The sequence below is a fragment of the Tenrec ecaudatus genome, chromosome 1, assembly GCF_050624435.1.
Source record: "Tenrec ecaudatus isolate mTenEca1 chromosome 1, mTenEca1.hap1, whole genome shotgun sequence".
Lineage (NCBI taxonomy): Eukaryota > Metazoa > Chordata > Mammalia > Afrosoricida > Tenrecidae > Tenrec > Tenrec ecaudatus.
In genome coordinates this window covers 95,534,674-95,552,160 of record NC_134530.1, presented here as the reverse complement: position 1 = coordinate 95,552,160, position 17,487 = coordinate 95,534,674, and the positions used below count along the sequence as shown (strand labels likewise).

At 49.3% G+C, this 17,487-nt stretch overlaps 1 protein-coding gene across 5 annotated transcripts in view; it reads left to right on the top strand.

The window, feature by feature from the left end:
• Positions 1 to 16,911, top strand: part of GNG12 (G protein subunit gamma 12) — a 176,298-nt gene extending 159,387 nt beyond the window's left edge. For all 5 annotated transcript variants that reach the window (XM_075557283.1, XM_075557282.1, XM_075557280.1 and 2 more), the window contains 2 exons: positions 10,484 to 10,602; positions 13,157 to 16,911. In XM_075557283.1, coding sequence (XP_075413398.1) covers positions 10,510 to 10,602; positions 13,157 to 13,282 — 219 coding nt within the window. In that variant the 5' untranslated portion in view covers positions 10,484 to 10,509 and the 3' untranslated portion in view covers positions 13,283 to 16,911. The remainder of the gene's footprint in view (positions 1 to 10,483; positions 10,603 to 13,156) is intronic.
• Positions 16,912 to 17,487: the final 576 nt, after the last annotated feature.

The window sequence follows — 17,487 nt, the reverse complement described above, 5'->3', positions numbered from 1 at the left end:
CTGTCCTTTCCATGGTGCCGTGGGAAGCGTGTGGTTTCCGGCGTGGAAAGGTGCAGAAGCTGGCCCACTCAGAGTGAGCTTTGCTAACCTTCAGTTGCCTCGCGTGTAAGATGTGGTGCAATAGCACTACGTTTTACAAGATTCTAGTGACGTTTCCTAGAGCAGAATGGCGAAAGCAGTGTGTGCTGTCTGGTTCCATACAAATGCCAGGTATTGTTTCCCTTGGAAGCAATCCTTGGTGTGAGAATAGAGCAAGCTTTTTATCAACCTGGGAGTCTCAACAAACAGCCCAGCCCCCCGCCGCACAGGGAGCACCAGAGAACTAACTCCCTGTGAAGGTGCAGCAGGTCTGGAGCAGGCTGTCTGCCCCAGCCCAGCTGTGGGGGAGGCTCGGGGCAGCTGCCCGCGGAGAGGAGGAGGAGGAAGTGCTAGCCAGACCTAGAGCCACACCTCGGGCAGCCCAGGACTAGGACTAGGACTCAGACTTGGACTCCCAGGGTGCCACTGCTCCCCCTCCGCACACCCCCACCCCCACAGACCAAGGTCTTCAATGAGGCCCCTTAAGTAAAAACAAGACAATTGCCCACAGATCTCTCGATAGGGACCATGTTTATAAGTCGAGATCACCTTATGGATAAGTTGCCTCATGTGCAACTTGTCCCTGGAGTGGACACAAAGAGAGCCCCCACCCCCATTCAGGTGCCATCCGTGGGATTCCTGTGCCACCTGTGGGGGAAAGTTGGTTGGTAATGCATCTGTGCGGCTGTCAAGTCTGCCCACCTCATGGACTTGAATCTGGTCTCGGTACTCACACACTCACTGTCATAGAGGCAATTCTGACACCTTGGGAGCCTGCAGGACATGGTGGAATGCCCCTTGGGGTTTCCAAAGGCCTGAACTATTTAGGGAGTAGAAAGCCCCTCTTTCTCCCGCAGGGCTGCTGTTGCTTTCCTATTCCCACCCGCCTCTCCTTGCTTCAGCCAGAGATTTAAGTGCCTCCAAGCGCTGATCTTCAGGCAGGCATTTGAGGAAGGAAGGTCTGATGTGTAACGTTTGTCTCCTGGGCAAGATGCTAAGCTCGATGAGAGCGGCCCCTGTGCGTATCCTTTTGCTTTTTGTCCATCCCTGGCTCGAGGAAGCCCCATGTACAAGGGGACCAAGCTCCCTGTCCCGTGCCGTCTCAGGGCACAGCTGCTTATGAGACCATTGCTGATTCATAAGGGTTTTGTTAATCCGTAAATTTTCTGTTGACTGCTTTTCAGAAGTAGATTCCGCAGGTCTCTTGCTGGTCTAACATAGTCTGGAAATTCCACAGAAGCCTGCTCAACGTCAAAGTGGTCCACACGCCTCTCCTGACAGACCCGTGGTGGCTGTGCGTGAGGGGTGCAGGCTGGGAGTCAAACCCAGGTCTCTTCCGTGGAAGGCACAAATTCTCCCACTGAGCCCCCAATGCCTCACATGTCCCAGCACACCGGACCTGGGACCAAATACCCACCCACTGCCCTCAAGCTGATTCCAACCCATAGGGTTTCTAAAACGAAATCTTTATGGGAGCAGGAGCAGACAGCCTCCTTGTTGTCCCTCAGAGTGGCCGGTGGATCTGAACTACAGACCTTGTGGTTAATAACGCAACACATACTCCACAACATGGTAAAACAGGACTCAGTAAAAACGTATTGCGTGGATTTTCCACCACCTGGATGGAGCCTGCAGGACTCCCTGGTGGAGGGGGGTGGTGCCTGAAAGATCAGCTGGAGAGGCCCTCAGAGAAGGGGCAGGCAGGGACACGAACACCAGAGTGGTAGGTGTATATCAGCAAACTGTTAGCTGATGAAGCTCTGGGCTAGGCGCCGGGCTGCTAACTGCACGGTCAGTGGTTCAAACCCACCAGATGATCTGAGGGAGAAATATGAGGCTGCCGCCTCCCATAGTTTTACAGCACCGGAAACCCTAAATTAAGGTCACTGTGAGTCAAAGTCGATTCCATGGCAGTGGGTTTGGATTTGGATTCTGATACAGTCAGGAAGAAAGAAAATCCTCATGCACTATATGCAGAGGGGTGGTGGTGGTGGTGGTTTGTTTGGTTCGTTTTTTTGTTTGCTTTTGCCAATTAATGGAGGAACGCATTGATAAACTGAGCCTGACTGGGGCTCTCGTTTGGCCTTAAGTGGTAGCAGTGACTCCTGAGTAAACTGCTCTGCAGTTCATAGGAAGATGTGCCCAGGCCTTGGAAACACTGTGCCCTGGAGGTTGAGCAGGTGACAGGAATGCTTGCTGTCGGTCTCCTGCACAAGGGAATAATCAGAAAGTTCTAAGGGTGCAGCCTGGAGACCCCAGGTTGGACAGCCAACTCGTGGTGACACCTCATTCCCCACGCCCCCGATCCAAATCCACTGCTCTGGAGTTACCTTCGACTCATAGCAGCCCTGTACACACAGCTGAGTCACGGCCTAACCAGCCAGCCCCCTGTGGGTTCCGGGAGGCTCAGCATCACCCAGAGGGTAGTCACAGGCTGGTTTTCCGAAGCTGTTGGTGATTGGGAGGCTGAGGGCCTGTCCTCGCACTGGCACCAGCTGAGAAGGGAGCCCGGGTTCACATCCTATGGGAAACAAAATCTGTGCCTGTCCCTCTGTGAACCTGGGCACATCACACTGTTCACAGAGAGGGGGTCCAATCCCCACATCCTGTCTCAAAGTCTCAGTCAATAGCCACTTGCCAATTGTAAACATTAAAATCCAAATCAGAAGGAGGGAATGGCATCAGAGCTTAAATTCTGAACACCCTGTTTGCAGAAGGTGATGGATGACAGGGGAAGTGCGCAGTCCATTGGCAGTGTCCTCACATGGATTAATCCTCAGGTGTGAACAGCCTTGCTCTCAGAGAGCGTTGTAGAGTTGATTGTGGCAGACACAGATTGGTTAAAATGGCATACTTCCATCATTTGATCTCAGAGAGTGTTGTAGGGTTGACTGTGGCAGACGCAGATGGGTTAAAATGGAATACTTTCATCATTTGATCTCCCTTTTGACCTATTTTGAAGTTCTTTCTGTGTTTCATATTTTTGCTTTCTTGAATGAGGTTTTTCTATCTTGTGGTTAGTCTTGTTTGTATGTTTGTTGTTTGCCTCCCCTTAGTATTTTGTATGATTTTCCGTCTGTGAAGTCCAGGACAGGTGGATCTGTAGAGTCAGGGAACGCTTTGACAACTGCCTCGGGGCACCCAGGGGAGAATGGGGGAAATGGGAGCTAAGGACAATGAGTAGGAGAAGAAACCTCTGTGATTGTGATGAGGATTGCACAAATCTTAAAATAGTTGAACAATTGTATGATATGTCAACTGCGTGCCAATGAAACTATTTAAAATAAGTACATGTCCAAGTGCACAGTAAAGATTTGAAAACCTGATAGGAGGTCTCTCGGAGTCGGACTAGACAACGGGGTGGGTTGGTCGGTGTTCTTAAGAGCACAGATGGGGCTGGGGTGGCTGGGGAGGAGACCCCAGGCCTCCCTCAGGTGGAGCAGGCTGGCTGGAGGAGTTGGAGGACAGGACATGGGTTCAAACAAGGTCACCCCAACCCTTGAGACAAGGCACGGCTACCTGCCCTGCCACGTACTTCCTCCTTGCAGTTTCCTGCATTGCTAGAGCTTCCTGCTCCAAGGGGACTCGTCTACTCGCTGTGAGCAGACCTTCTGTCCTGCTTAGAAGCCGGGTGGCCAGTTGTTGGCAGCAGAGAAATCGGTCCCTCACTCTCGGTGACCCACTCACAACAGAGCAAAATGCTGCACAGCCGTGCACAGCCCCACCGGCAGATCCGGGTAGGGCCGTTGTGAACCATGTGATTTTCATTGACGGAAGTAGAAAGCCGGGCCTTTCTTCCTACCATCTGTGTGTAGATGCTCAGTTGAAATCATCCGTTCAGCATCATAGCAGCACGCAAGCCTTGGTGATAGGTGCCTTGGCCAAGAGGGAGAGCTGAGTCCCCCTCATGAAAAGCGAGAATTCTGTCACGGGACCGTAGGTGCCCCCCAAGAGGGGCCTGTTGTTGGGAGGAGCAATCGAGTCAATTCAACCCATCATGATACTCCGTGCGGGCTCCACAGAGCACAGCGCCGCCCTGCCCTGCGCCCTCCTCACAGCCCCGTGGCAATCCATCTCAGAGTTTGTTCCACTGGTTCACTGCCCCTCTGCGTTACGATGTAGCAGCATGGCTACAGACGGATGCCTGGGGCTCACGCACACGCAGGCCATCGAAGCATATTGAAGTGGGGGAGGGAAGCAGGCAGGTAAACAAGGAATTGCAATGCAGTGTGCCACGTGTGACCCCAAAGGAGGAAAGTACAGTTCCTGCTGTGTGTGGCGTGCCCTCGCCCTGTGCTGGCCGGACATTTGATGTGGAGGGTAGCGCGAATCCTTACGGTACAACTCCGAGCACCAGGGCTCATGGAGGTGACGGAGCCTGTCTGGATTCACCCCGCTAGCCAGTGGCAGAAGCAGAATCCAAACCCCAGCATGTGTGCCGCTCGCCGGTTAGGCCGTGTGTCAAAGCCCTGCACCCTATTAAAAGCACAGCTGATTTGTGAGTTTGACCCAGACCTTCCCTTGGCCTCAGAGGGCGCAAGCACCATGCCCAGGCCTGGCACGCAGTGATGGGGAGCCTTCTAGGGTTTGTGTTCGTCCATGCAGACCACCCCAGTAGCCATGTGGTGAGCTCTGTGGGGCCCGTGGGTGGCTAGCCTTTTCCCTAGTTGTTTCTGGTCGAAGCTTTTATGGGAGAAAAGCTCCCTGCAGCTGCGCCCATTGCCCCCCACCCCCAGAAGTTTGAGTCAGCCTATTTTGGTGGCAGGCGCCACCTTGCCATAAGACTTTGCTGAGCCCATGCATAGCACCAGGGAGACACACCTACTGTCCACCTGCTCCCATGAGTCATCAAACGATCACCCTGTTGCCACTGCTGGGCCTGCCAGCTTGGCGTTTTCCCCCAGTCACCAGGCTGAGAGGAAACTTAACCATATATGGCAGGGCACCAAGCAGGGTTCCTCCCCGGGCAGCCTTCTCCTTGGAATGTGCAGTGGGAAACCCAGGCACTGGGGTGGGGCCGGGGTCGCTCGAGATCCAAGGTGTTCCTTGCCTCTTCAGGTAGCTAGGGAACGAGGGGGACAAGGCAGCCTCGAACCTAGGTGCCAGGCCAGAGAGGAGAGCCAGCCCTCAAACAGATGATGGGGGTGGAAGGATGAACGAGTGCCCTGGCCACCAGGCTGAGATGAAAGGGAGGGACTGTCAGCGGTCCAGGGCTTCAGCGACTCCGTGCATGCCCCTCACTGAACCGCAGTACTACTGCTCTGTCACTGAGAATCTTGCAGCAAAGAGATGCCCGCTTTTTCCTGCAGAAAGGCCTTCTGATCTGTGTGATTGGCATTCTCTGCATGACTGGATAGCTCGGTAGCACCTAAAAATGCACCTTTGTCGAAGTGCCTTGAGTTGCCCCCCTTGTGCTGTGTCTATTGGCAGGAGCTGCGTGAGGGCAACCGTTGGCTAAGAGCCAAAATACAAGGAAATAATTTGTTTGTTGTTGTTGCTGTTAGGTGCTAGTGAGGGCGGCCTAACGCATAGCAATCCTATGTCTGGGCCTGTGTCTTCCGCATCCTTGTTCCACTCGAGCCCATTGTGCAGCCACGGCGGCCCTCCATCTCGTTGAGAGGAATTTTTCTCCCTTTTTTACCGACCCTCTGCTTTCCGCAGCCAAAGCCTGTCCTGGCATAGGCCCCTCCTAATAACTGGTCCGAAGTACACACCATAGTCTCATGGTTCTCACTTCCACAGTGCGTCCAGTTATACTTCATCCAAGACAGATTTGTTTGTTTCTCTGGCAGACCAAGAGGCCTTCAATATTCCTCGACAACACCTTAACTCAAACACATCGACGGCGGGTTGTTGTTGTTTGGGGTTGTTTTTGTTGTCTTCCTGATTGTCCACTTATTGTCCAACTTTCACATGCATAGAGGCAACTGGGGATACCTTGACTCAAAATGACATATCTTCATTGTTAGCCTTTGAAAGAGATCTTTGGGGAGACCTGCCTTGGCTGGGGTCACACCATCTCGAACGGGAGAGAGGGAGAAGGCCGTCCACTTTATGCTACACAGCATTCAGACAAGGCTGTGGCAAACCAACAAGCCCTTTGCAGGAATGAGAGGAGAGCCTTCCTGGAAAAGCAAGTTCAGACCAGGGGAGGGGAGCATCTACCTTTCAGAGGAGGCGCTGAGATTTCTGTTGGAGAGAATGGTGGGGGATGGGAGGAGCAGCCTCACATTGGGAAGGGAAGGACACTACAACAGTTGTAGGAGACCTGAGGGGACAATAAACTCGATGTTATGTTCCTGGGTAAACACTGCTATTGTGTTTCTACCTTACCCTCGGGGAACCACGCCATGGACTAAGCACCATGGTGACCTTAAACACTGGCCTTGCAGGCAACCTAGCATGCCCTAAGGGCCACACCAGAGGGACTCACTGTAGGAACCTGACTGAACGAAATAGGCCCTACCTCCAAAGTACCTGCACCCCTGGACTTAGGACTGACAGACTCTGATGGGAGAGGAAGCACTGAGTGCCACCCCAAGACTGGAAATGGCAGTCATTGAACCCTGCGTGGGACCCCTGACTTAGTGGGTGTGCAATGAAAAGGGACCCAGAACCACCATATATTTAGTATCTCAATGCTCCTCTTGCATTAATATGACAGGTTTTAATCTGTTAGGCAAGGATCTGCCCCTGTAAGAATTGATACAGGGATATTTCTCCTCACACCAATCCCCGTGCTCAATGTAAACAGATCTGTCGATTAAGAAATCAGTCTGAACAAAGCAACAATGCATGGACTGCAGCGTGCAGTCGGACTGTCCTTGTGTAAGCTCCTCATATCAACAGCATCTTGCATTCTACGTCATTGTAAAACTTACTGATGTTACCGTTGCAATCGCCTTATACCCCAGGGGGGTTGATTGACAATGTTTTCCTTTGTTGTTCCTTTGGTTTTTGTTTTTCTGCCTTTTGTTGGTTTGTTTTTGGTTTTTTGTTGTTGTTGTTCTTAGGGGCTTTTGTTTTTGTCATAATGCGAGACCACCAAAGTAAAGTGATTTATAACCCATAAGCAAGCAGATGGAGTCTGGGCTCCCACTTAACACTAGCCCTAGTCCAAGAACAGATAGTTATGATAAGATATTCCCCTTTATGAAATAATCACTGAAGATAAGGGTGCTACAGCAAAGTGTGCTGAAGAAAGCAAATGGTGCCCGGCTAGCAATTGGAATAGTATCTGGGGTCTTAAAGACTTGTATTCAGACAAGCAGCCATCTAAGTGAGGCATCAACTAGGTTCGCATGGGAGAAACTCACCAGCCTGTGTGATTCAGAGATGACAATAACAAAACCCAAATATGACGAAGGGGAAAATATCAGAGCTTAAATTGTGAACACCCAATTTGTAGAAGGCTATTGTAGGACCGTGGGAGCCACAAATCCATCCACAGGCTATCTAGAAAGATTACGCCTCTGGAAGATCCCCTCTAGCCACAGACAAGGGACTCCAAAGCTTTACCATCACACAGCGATTGTAATAGTAGAGATATTGCAAACTTGATTGTGGTGGATGGAACCATGGTGTAATACAATGCTTGGTCAGTTGGTCTCTCTCTTGACCCAACCTGAATTCTCTCTAGTTTGAAGTATTTCTCTTCCATTCCAGGAAAGACACTTATTCTCTGGTCTTTTAAATATTAATAATGGTCTTTTCTTTTTCACTCTTTATTCATATTTATTTCTTTGTAGTATCATTACTAATTTCTTTTTGCTGTTTTGTTTTACATGTGTTTCTTATTGTTTTTGTTGGGTTTCCCAGTTTGTAAAGCAAAGAAGACGTGGGTGCATAGAGAATAACTGACAAATGGTTTAGAGGAATGTAGAGAGGGGTGGGGGTAGGGAGGGGGGAGGTGGCTTGGGGAGCAAACCATGGATGCAGAAATGACGGGGAGCACTAGAACTGACTGGGGTGAGGTATATACAACTTTTTTTAATAAACTCTTTATAAAAAGCATTTAATCTTGGAAGTGTATGGTATGTAAATATTACATCAAGAAAACTACTAAGAAAAGAAACCAAACGTGACTAATGGTTACCATGGTGAAGGGGAAAAGTTGCTGCTTAGTAGGCACTGAGTTTGTATTGATGATGGTGGAATGATCTGGAAAGGGTTGCCGATAATGTCTGTACAACACGAAGCGGATGACTCATGGCAGTGGACTCATACACGTAGAAATTGCTGAATTGGAGAATGTTTCTTTGTGTATGTTTTTGCCACAATTCGAAAAAAATAATTACACGAGCAACAATAAGTACAAGGAGGAATATGTTCTAGAATTGAATGTGGTGATAATTGTATAATTCTTCTTGATAGGGTGGAATTATTTACCTGTAAGTCATGTGGATGAAGTGCTAACAAAACTTTTTTAAAAGATCTTTTGCAGCAAATTGGTCTTACCAATATATTGCTCGATTGCTTGATTGTTCCTTGTATGGGCATTAATTGTGCTTCCAATAAAATGAAATCTTTGACAACTCTGATCTTTTCTCAGTCATCTGATATGTTTGCTTATTGGTTATTAGTTTTCTTTAGCTTGAGATGTAATCCATATCGGAAGCTGTAGGCTTTCATAGGCTTTCATCTCCATCGGTATTTCAAGCCCTCGTTGTTTTCAGCAAGCAAGGCCATGTTGCCAGCATATTGCTGATTGTCAATGAATCTTCCTTCACTTAGTCTAGTTTCTTGCACTAGCTGCCCAAATAGAGATTGAATGATATAAAAGGATGCAACCTTGACACACACTTTCCAGATGTTAAGCCATGCAGTACTCCCTTGTTCGGTTCAGACAACTGCCTCTTGATCCATGTACAAATTGCACATGAGGACAATGACATGTTCTGGACGCCCACTCCCAGGGTTACCCATGTGGTTCACACAGTCCAGTGCCTTTGCACAGTCAATAAGACACGTGTAACAGCTTCCTGGTCTCCTAGGCTCATGCCCAAGATCCATCTGGCACCAGCAACGGATCCCTTGTTCCAGGTCTGCTTCTGAGTCTAGCCTGAACTTCAGGCTTGAAGTTTTTCTTCAGTTCTTTCAGCTTGAAAAATACTGACCACGTTCTTCCCTTTCGATTTTCTAACTACGGGTCTTTGCGCATTTCATTGTTACATGTTACTTTGTCTTCTTGAGCTGCCCATTGAAAATTTATGTGTAGATCTTTTATTTCATCTTTTCTCACGGTTGCTTTAGCTTCTCCACATTCAAGAGCAAGGTTCTACTTTGGTCTTTTCTTCCTGTCCTGTCTTTTTAATGACCTTTTGTGTTCTTCCTGGGTGATGCCCTTCATGCAGTGTCCGGGAACTCTTCAGTGCATCTGGATTGCGTCTTCAGTTTTCACTATCCGATGGATCAACCTGGTCTTGACATGGTCTCTACATTTCATTTTGGCTGTCTTAGACTTGTTTTAATATGCTTCCGCTTCAACTTGAAACTTGAGTATGAGCAAATGATTGCCTATTCCACCGTCAGCCTTGACAGATGACATGATTTGGGGCTTTGCCTTGTTTCCATAGATGTAGCCCCTTTGGTTCCTTGCGTTCCATCTGGCCTGTTCTTTGTGTATAGTCACCATTCATTCTGTCACACACCGGCATTTGCAGTGAAGCCGTCCCTGGTCTTGCAAACTTTTATCATCCCATATCCAGCATCGCTTTGGTTGGCAAGGCCATCTTTCCCAACCACCCATCCTTCCTCTTGGCTTCCAACTTTCGCATTCCAATCCCCAGCGTCTTTAGTCTGAAATTGATCAAAGGTGCAATCAAGGTGCAGACTAAAGAGGTTGGAAGAATTCTTTAATTCCTTTATGATTGGCCTCAGGGAGCAGTCATTTTACACTGGAGTGTTGCATACAGTTAACACGCTCAGCTGCTAACTGAAAGATTGGATGTTTGAGTCTACCTAGAGGCGCCTCAGAAGAAAGGCCTGGTGCTCTACTTCCCCCAAATCACCCTTGACAACCCTTTGGAACCCAGCCACACCCCTGGGCCACCATGAATTGGAATCTACTCTCTGGCAACTTTACACTCCACCCAAAGTGTGACCTCTGATTGCACCGGCCCACGTATACTGGGAGGCACCCTGTTCATGTATGGTTGTCTCTTGGGGAAAATCTGGGAACTGGCTCCATGCGTGCTGTGTGTTCGGACGCACTAACTAAACTGCTTGTGCTGGACTTCTGCGAATGAAGGGCGTGGGGAGGTGCTCAGGTAGCAGCAAGTGTGGACACCTCAGTCACCCTGAGGAGTATTTTGAAAACGGCTTCAGAGTAAATGTGATAATTGGGAACAGATGTTCTCTGTCTTTAATGCAACGCCTTCGTATTTAAAAAAGACATTCCCTTCAGATTTCAGGTAGAAACAGCCACTGAAGATGTCCAGCAAAACGGCAAGCACGAACAACGTAGCCCAGGCAAGGAGAACGGTGCAGCAGTTAAGGCTGGAAGCCTCCATCGAGAGAATCAAGGTAAGAAGCCTCCATCGGAGCAGCCATGCTTTCTGACAAAGTGCAACCCCGCTCCCAAGACTGGGCCGAATTCAGAGAAGGTGATGGCATTGAGGAGTTCCTCCGCAGTGCAAGAGGAGCCCAAGTGGTGTAATGGTTCTGCATTGGGCTAACTGTAAGGTGGGCAGTTTGAAACCACCAGCCGCTCCACGGGAGAAAGAAGAGGTTTTCTGCTCCTGTAAAGAGTTTCAATCTGGAAACTCAGGGGCAGTTCTACCCTGTCCTATAGAGTCACTGTGTGTCAGAATTGACTCGATGGCAGTGAGCTGGATGCTTTTTATGTGTTGGGGTGGTGCAAACAGCTAATGCACTCATCTATTAACCAAAAGGTTGGAGGTTCGTCTCCACCTAGAGAGACCAGAAGGAAAGGGCAAATGATTTACTTCTGCAGATTCCACCATCGCAGACTGAATGCAGCGCCTTCCCATTCTGACACACACCGGGTCACGTGGGGCTTAGTAAACTTGACAAAAATGGTAGGCTTTGATGCCGTGGGGATTTTCCTAGAGCAAGCTGAGAGGCTCAGGATCCTAACTTTCATTTCTACCTAGCACAGAGCTGAACCGCACTTGATGGATCAACAGCCCACTCACCGTCTGAGCTTCCCTCTCTGTTTGTATAAAAAACCTAAAACACTAGGCAGGATTTCCTGAGGACTCGCCTTCCCTGAATGAACCCGGTCAAGTCCCGTGATCACTTTGTTCCACCTAGGGACGGGGATTTCAGTTGGCGTTCATCAGCACCACTGTCATCTCTCTGGAATTGATTTCCTGTTCTGCAGTTATCGGTACAGCTGGGGTAACCTGGCATAATAAGTCAATGGTTGAGTGCGGGGGAGGGTCCTCCTTTTGGGGGCCTTGTCTCTTTTTCAGTGCGTGCACACTGCAGTGACCAGGGTGAGTAATGGCAGCTATAGCTGGGAGCTCAGAGAGAAGCCCGGATGTATGTGTCAGGTCACCTGACTTTGAAGTAGTTTCCTCCTCCATCCCAAGGGAGAGCTGAGGGGGGCGTGCCCTGGAATGCTGTGACTAATGCTGTTTCCTGAAAACTGAAGCAGTCACCTGATAGATTCCTCCTCCGGGCCAGGAGACCGTCGCCTGTCTCAGAAGCATGGTGCAGGCTGTGCTGTACTTGACCCTGATCTGATTACTCTGCCTGGCCGCCTCTGCTGGCTCCTGAAATTGGGATGGCATATTTCATTTGTAACTTCCACCAGAGTTGGGCACTGCATCTGCCCGCGCTGGCTGTGGCCTGCCTTTGACCCCCCCTCTCCCCCCCAAAGCCCCTTCCTTAACTGTCAGTCACCACGCTTCAAATCCTGGCTCTCCTTGCCCAGCGGCCAGGGCTGGATTCCAGTCTCTTCTTTACTGGATAGAAACTAAAGGCATCACCTTCCCTTGGTGCGTGTACACTTTCCCTTTTCTGCACTGCACCCTCCGACCCCCTTCACTGTCGTCCAGAAAACAGCGCCAGTCTGCAGGAGCGTGTGACAGTGAACACTTCCCTACCCTTTGGTGGTGGCGGTGGTGGCCATGGACTAGAATCCCGCCCATGGGGGACCCCAAGGGAGCAGAGGAGTTGGGCTCCACTGGTGGTCAAGGCTGTGGCTTTGCAGAGCAGATTGCCAGCCCTGCCTTTCCCAAAGCCACTGGGTGGGTTCAGAGCAGCAACCTTTGGGCCAGTAGTCCAGTGCTTGATGGTTTGCACCAATTTGCCCATTTACCCTTTGTCAAGATTTGATGGTTAATATTTTGCCACATTTGCTTTCTCTCTTACTCTTTCAACACACACGTATGCATGCACGCAAGCAAACAAGCGCACACATGCATACAAACACGCATACACACAAACCACATATAATTTTTAATTAATTATTTATTAAAAGATCATTTTATTGGTGGCTCTTCCAGCCCCTATAACAATCCATACTTCAGTTGCATCAGGCATATTTCTTGTTTCAACCATTTGGCAGTTATTTGCAGTTATCATGACTTCGCACTCCGTCCTTTACCGTGTAGCCCCTCACTGCAGTGGGGTGCTTGTCTGTGACCTTATTACAAGGACCACAGTCAAGAATACTAGCAATTATCAAACAGTCTGTTCAGAAGAATCCAGGCCACTTATTTTCCAGCAACCCCCCCCCTTTGCCTGGGGCTCCCAGCTGCTGGTTAGAGTGGAATGTGTGGGCAGGAGCCCTGACTAGGCGAGGTGGTGGTGGGTCCCAGTGAGGTCACTTGTCTCACCAGTGATGTGCCTTAGCACAAGATCTCCATTTCCCAGGCTCCTTGCCTTTTTGTCATTAATAAGATTACCTGGCAGTGGTTGTTGGAGACTTTGATTATCTTGTTTCCCAGCAGCCATCCTGCCCTGTGGGTTCGCATTCCAGTGCGAGGGGGTTTCACAAAGTTCATGGAAAATCCCATCCTCTGTCAGTGCCATTATCCCATCCAGTCCCTGGGATGTGTTTGGGGTTTGGAACAGAAGGTGTGTTGATGCTGCTTTGTGTCCCTGCCAGGTTTCCAAGGCGTCAGCGGACCTCATGTCCTACTGCGAGGAGCATGCCAGGAATGACCCCCTGCTGGTGGGGATTCCAGCTTCAGAAAACCCCTTCAAGGATAAGAAGACCTGCATCATCTTATAGGGGAAGCGCCATGCCACTCCCCTCTCTCCACAAGGCAGGCTGCGTCTCGCGCCGCTCCTTGGAGAGATTCACCTTCGGCTTCTTTGGTGTACCCACTGCTAATAACAAAAATGCTCTTACCTTGGAACCCTGGACTCTGAAGTCTTTGTTCGCCATGCTGCCCTTTCTCTAAAACACCCTCACCTGATTCCATAGAGAATAACTGTTTGGTTTCCCATTTGGTAACTGTGGTGTCATCGTGAGTTAGTGTATCAGGAATGTTGGTCTTCTTAAAAACACATAGATGTTCAAAGATACGTGTCATTCCTTCTGCCAAGTCTTGAGCTGCCTAAGCACCTGTCTAGATTAAAATGCTGAGTTACTTAGATCCTAAAGCCCTGTCACTCGTTTTGTGTTAGTAAATAAAGTTTGTGCCAATCTGTACAGTATATGACAGTGTGGGGGTGGGTGGGAGGTGGTGGTTTTAGGCGTATGTGTGTATATATATATATATATATGCCTTTGTGTATCCATGGATCAAAGAGCTTCTTTCCTAGTTGAAACTTTTTTTCTGTCTCCATATTAACAGTTCCTCAACTCCCAAAGTTGCTTTCTTTATCGTGAGCTGTAGGGAGGTGGGTAGAACAAAACTTGCTTTCACAGAGTCACCGTGCCAAAATGAAGGAACTTCCAAAAGTGTCAGGTCACGGGAGAGCAGATCCTGGAGTCCCCTCTCGAACCCTTACAGGCCCTCTCGCTCCCTTCTCGAAACCTTACGGGCCTCCTGGGTTACAAAAACCTGTGCCAATTAAAATTTAAAAACCAAACAAAAATGCCTTTTTTTTCTATTAGGAGGTATCCATTCACAAGGGCCCTGGAAAGGGGGAGGAGACCCTGGGTGGACTGCTGCCACCTCTGAGAGGTCCGTCCGCCCGATGCTGGAGAGAGACGGACGGGGGCCGCGAGCTCAGCCCCGTGAGGAGCAGGAAGGTGTACAATCCAGCTCCTCACTGCCCAGCTTTGGAAGTTTAGGTCTCTCCCTCGCCACTCCCCGCCATCTTTCCTCTGCCAGAGCATCCACTGCAGGCATGATGCTTGCCTTTCCAGCCCCATGCGGGTGGTGCATGTCCACAGGCCATGTGCCAGGTGTTACAATCCGTAAACTGCCCTCAGATATCTGGAGTGTCATTGCTACCCTGTCCACAAGCACTCCACGAGGAGTGGGCTGCTCCCAGGGCCTCACCTGTACCAGCAGCCGTGTACCCAGTTCCTTGATTTTCTTCCTCCCACCCTGGGAATTTCCAGTGGGAACACCCAGAGAAGGACTCTCTCATGGCCACAGGGCCTGTAGACTTTATCAAAAAGGGAGCGAGGCCCTCTCTAAATTCTAATCTAGGAGCCCAAACCATATACTAAGCCTTGACTCCAGCTCCTTAAAAGCGACTTCTCATGAAGGACCGCGTTTCTACAAGGATTCAGCCCCAGTCTGTGCATCGGCCCATCTCTTACACGCCCCTCAGCATCTGTGGTGCAGGGTTTGAATGTTGGGTCCACGATGTGTGTGCAGATCCAGCACTGTGTGAAAAACGCTCAGTCTCTGCATTTCCCCAGGGTCCTTGCGAACTGCCCTCACCTTCCCAAGACCACGTCAGAATTGAGCCAGCCCTTCTGTGCTGTTCCAGCAGCTGAGATAGCCAGCTCCCGAGGAAATCATAGGCACCTGGGTAGGAGAAAGGATGGTTCTGACTTTCCAAAAGGGGACGTTTGAAATGCACATTAAACAGACAACTTTACATTGGATGCTTTATTTAACGGGACTTTCTTTTTTCCCATACATCTATTTTTCTGCCAATAGTTTCAGAGCACCAATTTTATTTTCGCTCCAATTTGTAATATGTTCTGTTAAGTATTTATAATGCAGCTAGTTCCATGGAATGGCTTTTGCGCCACTGTCTGTACATCACTGGTAGCCAGTGTGGTGGACTTTTGAGTACTGGCCTTCTCTTTACCCCTCTGGAAACAATGTCTGTCCGTTGTTTGTTATCATGCTTATCATGCTACGGTGTGAACCCGAGGTCCCAGAAGATTTCATTTTCCTGTCGCCGGCCAGAGAAACCAAAAGGCTATGATTCTGAAAGTGGCGCAACTTGCTGACCAGGTGCAGAATGCGTGTAAGAAAAACCATGGCTCCCATCCTATGATGCTGGACCCAGAGTCTATGTAGAAAAATCTGTGTCTGCAGTTAGGCTCAGAAGCCACTTTGACTTAGCAGGCTTTCTTAGACTTCGGAAGCCCGCTGTAACGGCCCTCCAGCATTGGTTTGATGACAGATGGGTGTCCTTCGCCTGGGATTTTCCCAGTTCTGACTCCAGTGACACACGTACTGGCACACACACAACCCCCTGGCTTCATTTGCAGAGAGCTATTTGAATACGCTCAAGGCGCTTTGTCCTTCAGTGGGGCTCCTGTTAACAGCAGTAATAGCACTTAAACCCTCGTTCGTTCAAACATAAATCTGTCCAGCTGAAGCCTGCACACCCTGTAAAGAGGTGCGAGACAGCATTTTATGATTCCCGAGTATTTTACAGAAACACTTTTTTTTTCCAATTGGTAAAACACTTTATATACGTTGGTTCTCAAGCTCTGGGTTACAGCGAAATACTCTTATTTTTAATAAAGAGTCAGGTTTCTAAATGTCCCCTATCTTATTAAAACAAAAGGTGCCACATCTATTAAAGGAAAAACCTCTCCATTTGAACTGTTTTGTATACTGTACTAATCTTTACACTCTCAGAAGAAAACTTTATACAACTGATTCAGTCTTTTTGAGACCTAGGCTCATTGGGGAGTGGAGATGTGCCCAACCTCCTCTTCAGAGTCCCCCTCTCTGACCCCGCCCCCCTCATTTCGCACCTAGATCGTGCGTTGGCCTGGCCACGCCGTGTTCTGATTCCCAAGACAGAGACCCAAGAAGCGAATTGCAGGACATATCTGTCTGTGATGCATCCAGTAATGTCAGAATGTGCTCTGGATTTATTGATGGTCTTGTACGATAGCCCTGTGAGTGGACCATGTCTGATAGAATGATGATGTGTATTCAAATGTAGAGCATTTAACTTGCAGCCGGTGGCCTGGCTGTCTGTCCCCATGTCATCTTCCCTGCCAACCCTGTGTGGTATGACTTTGGACAAGGCACTTCGCCTCTATGGACCGCCGTGTCTCCATCTGTAAGATAGGTTTGAAACCCCTGGTGACTGAGATCTCTGTTCTCAGAGGCTTCAACCCAGTGGTCCTGTTCCTCCCCTGGTCCTACCAACATGTTGGTGCTACAAGCTGCTTCAGATCTCAAATTGGTATGTCTATAATGTATGATCGTTTAAAAGCTTGTCAGAGGCCTTTCTGTTATGTAGCTTTCTTTGCCCTAGTTGTATGGATCTGGTTACTGTAATTATATGTCTTCTTTTTAGCCATGTAAACACATTCTCTTGATGTCTCAATTTGTGTCTGATATGTGGCTGATGAGGTTTTGTTATTGTATAACGTTCTTTGGCTGCTCATCTGTCCAGCATCTGATTATAACCTTACCACTGTGATCACTGTGCGGCGATCTGTGCTACGGAAAGAATAAAAAGCTTTTACTTCACCGCGAACGTGGGTCACAGGTTTGAAAGCAAGTTTTCTTAAAACACCGGTGCACTCCATACTGGAGCAGTGCCTCCTGTCTCGTCCTGCTCACTGAATTAAGAAAAGGCCACATCTCTCCTCCCCCCTTCCCTCCATTCACTCGGTGAACATTTTCTGAGCACCTGCTAAGCAGCAGGTGCCCAAAGTCAGGCCTGGCTGACACCCAAATAAATAAGACTCACTAGAGGGTGGAGGATGAGAACGGCCGACTTAAGCCAAGCGTTCCAGCACCGTGGGGCACACGCCTGGAAGTAGGTAAACACGTGGGTCTGTCGGAACCCAAAGGGAAGCACCCAGTTCCCATCCTAGCGGCCTGAGAAGGCTCCTAAAGGAGTGGGAAGGGTGATGCTTGAGCTGGGTCCTGAAAGAGCAAGACGTTCCTCTGTACACATTGGAATGGAGACTCGGGAGGAAAGGACCGAAGGAGGTGAGAAGTGGGCTCAGAGCTAGGGTACAAATGGCCTCCCACGCAGCTTGTTGATCCCACAAGCCACCGGGAGCCAGGGGAGGTTGTTAAGGAGGGCTGCCGTCTGTCCTTGAGC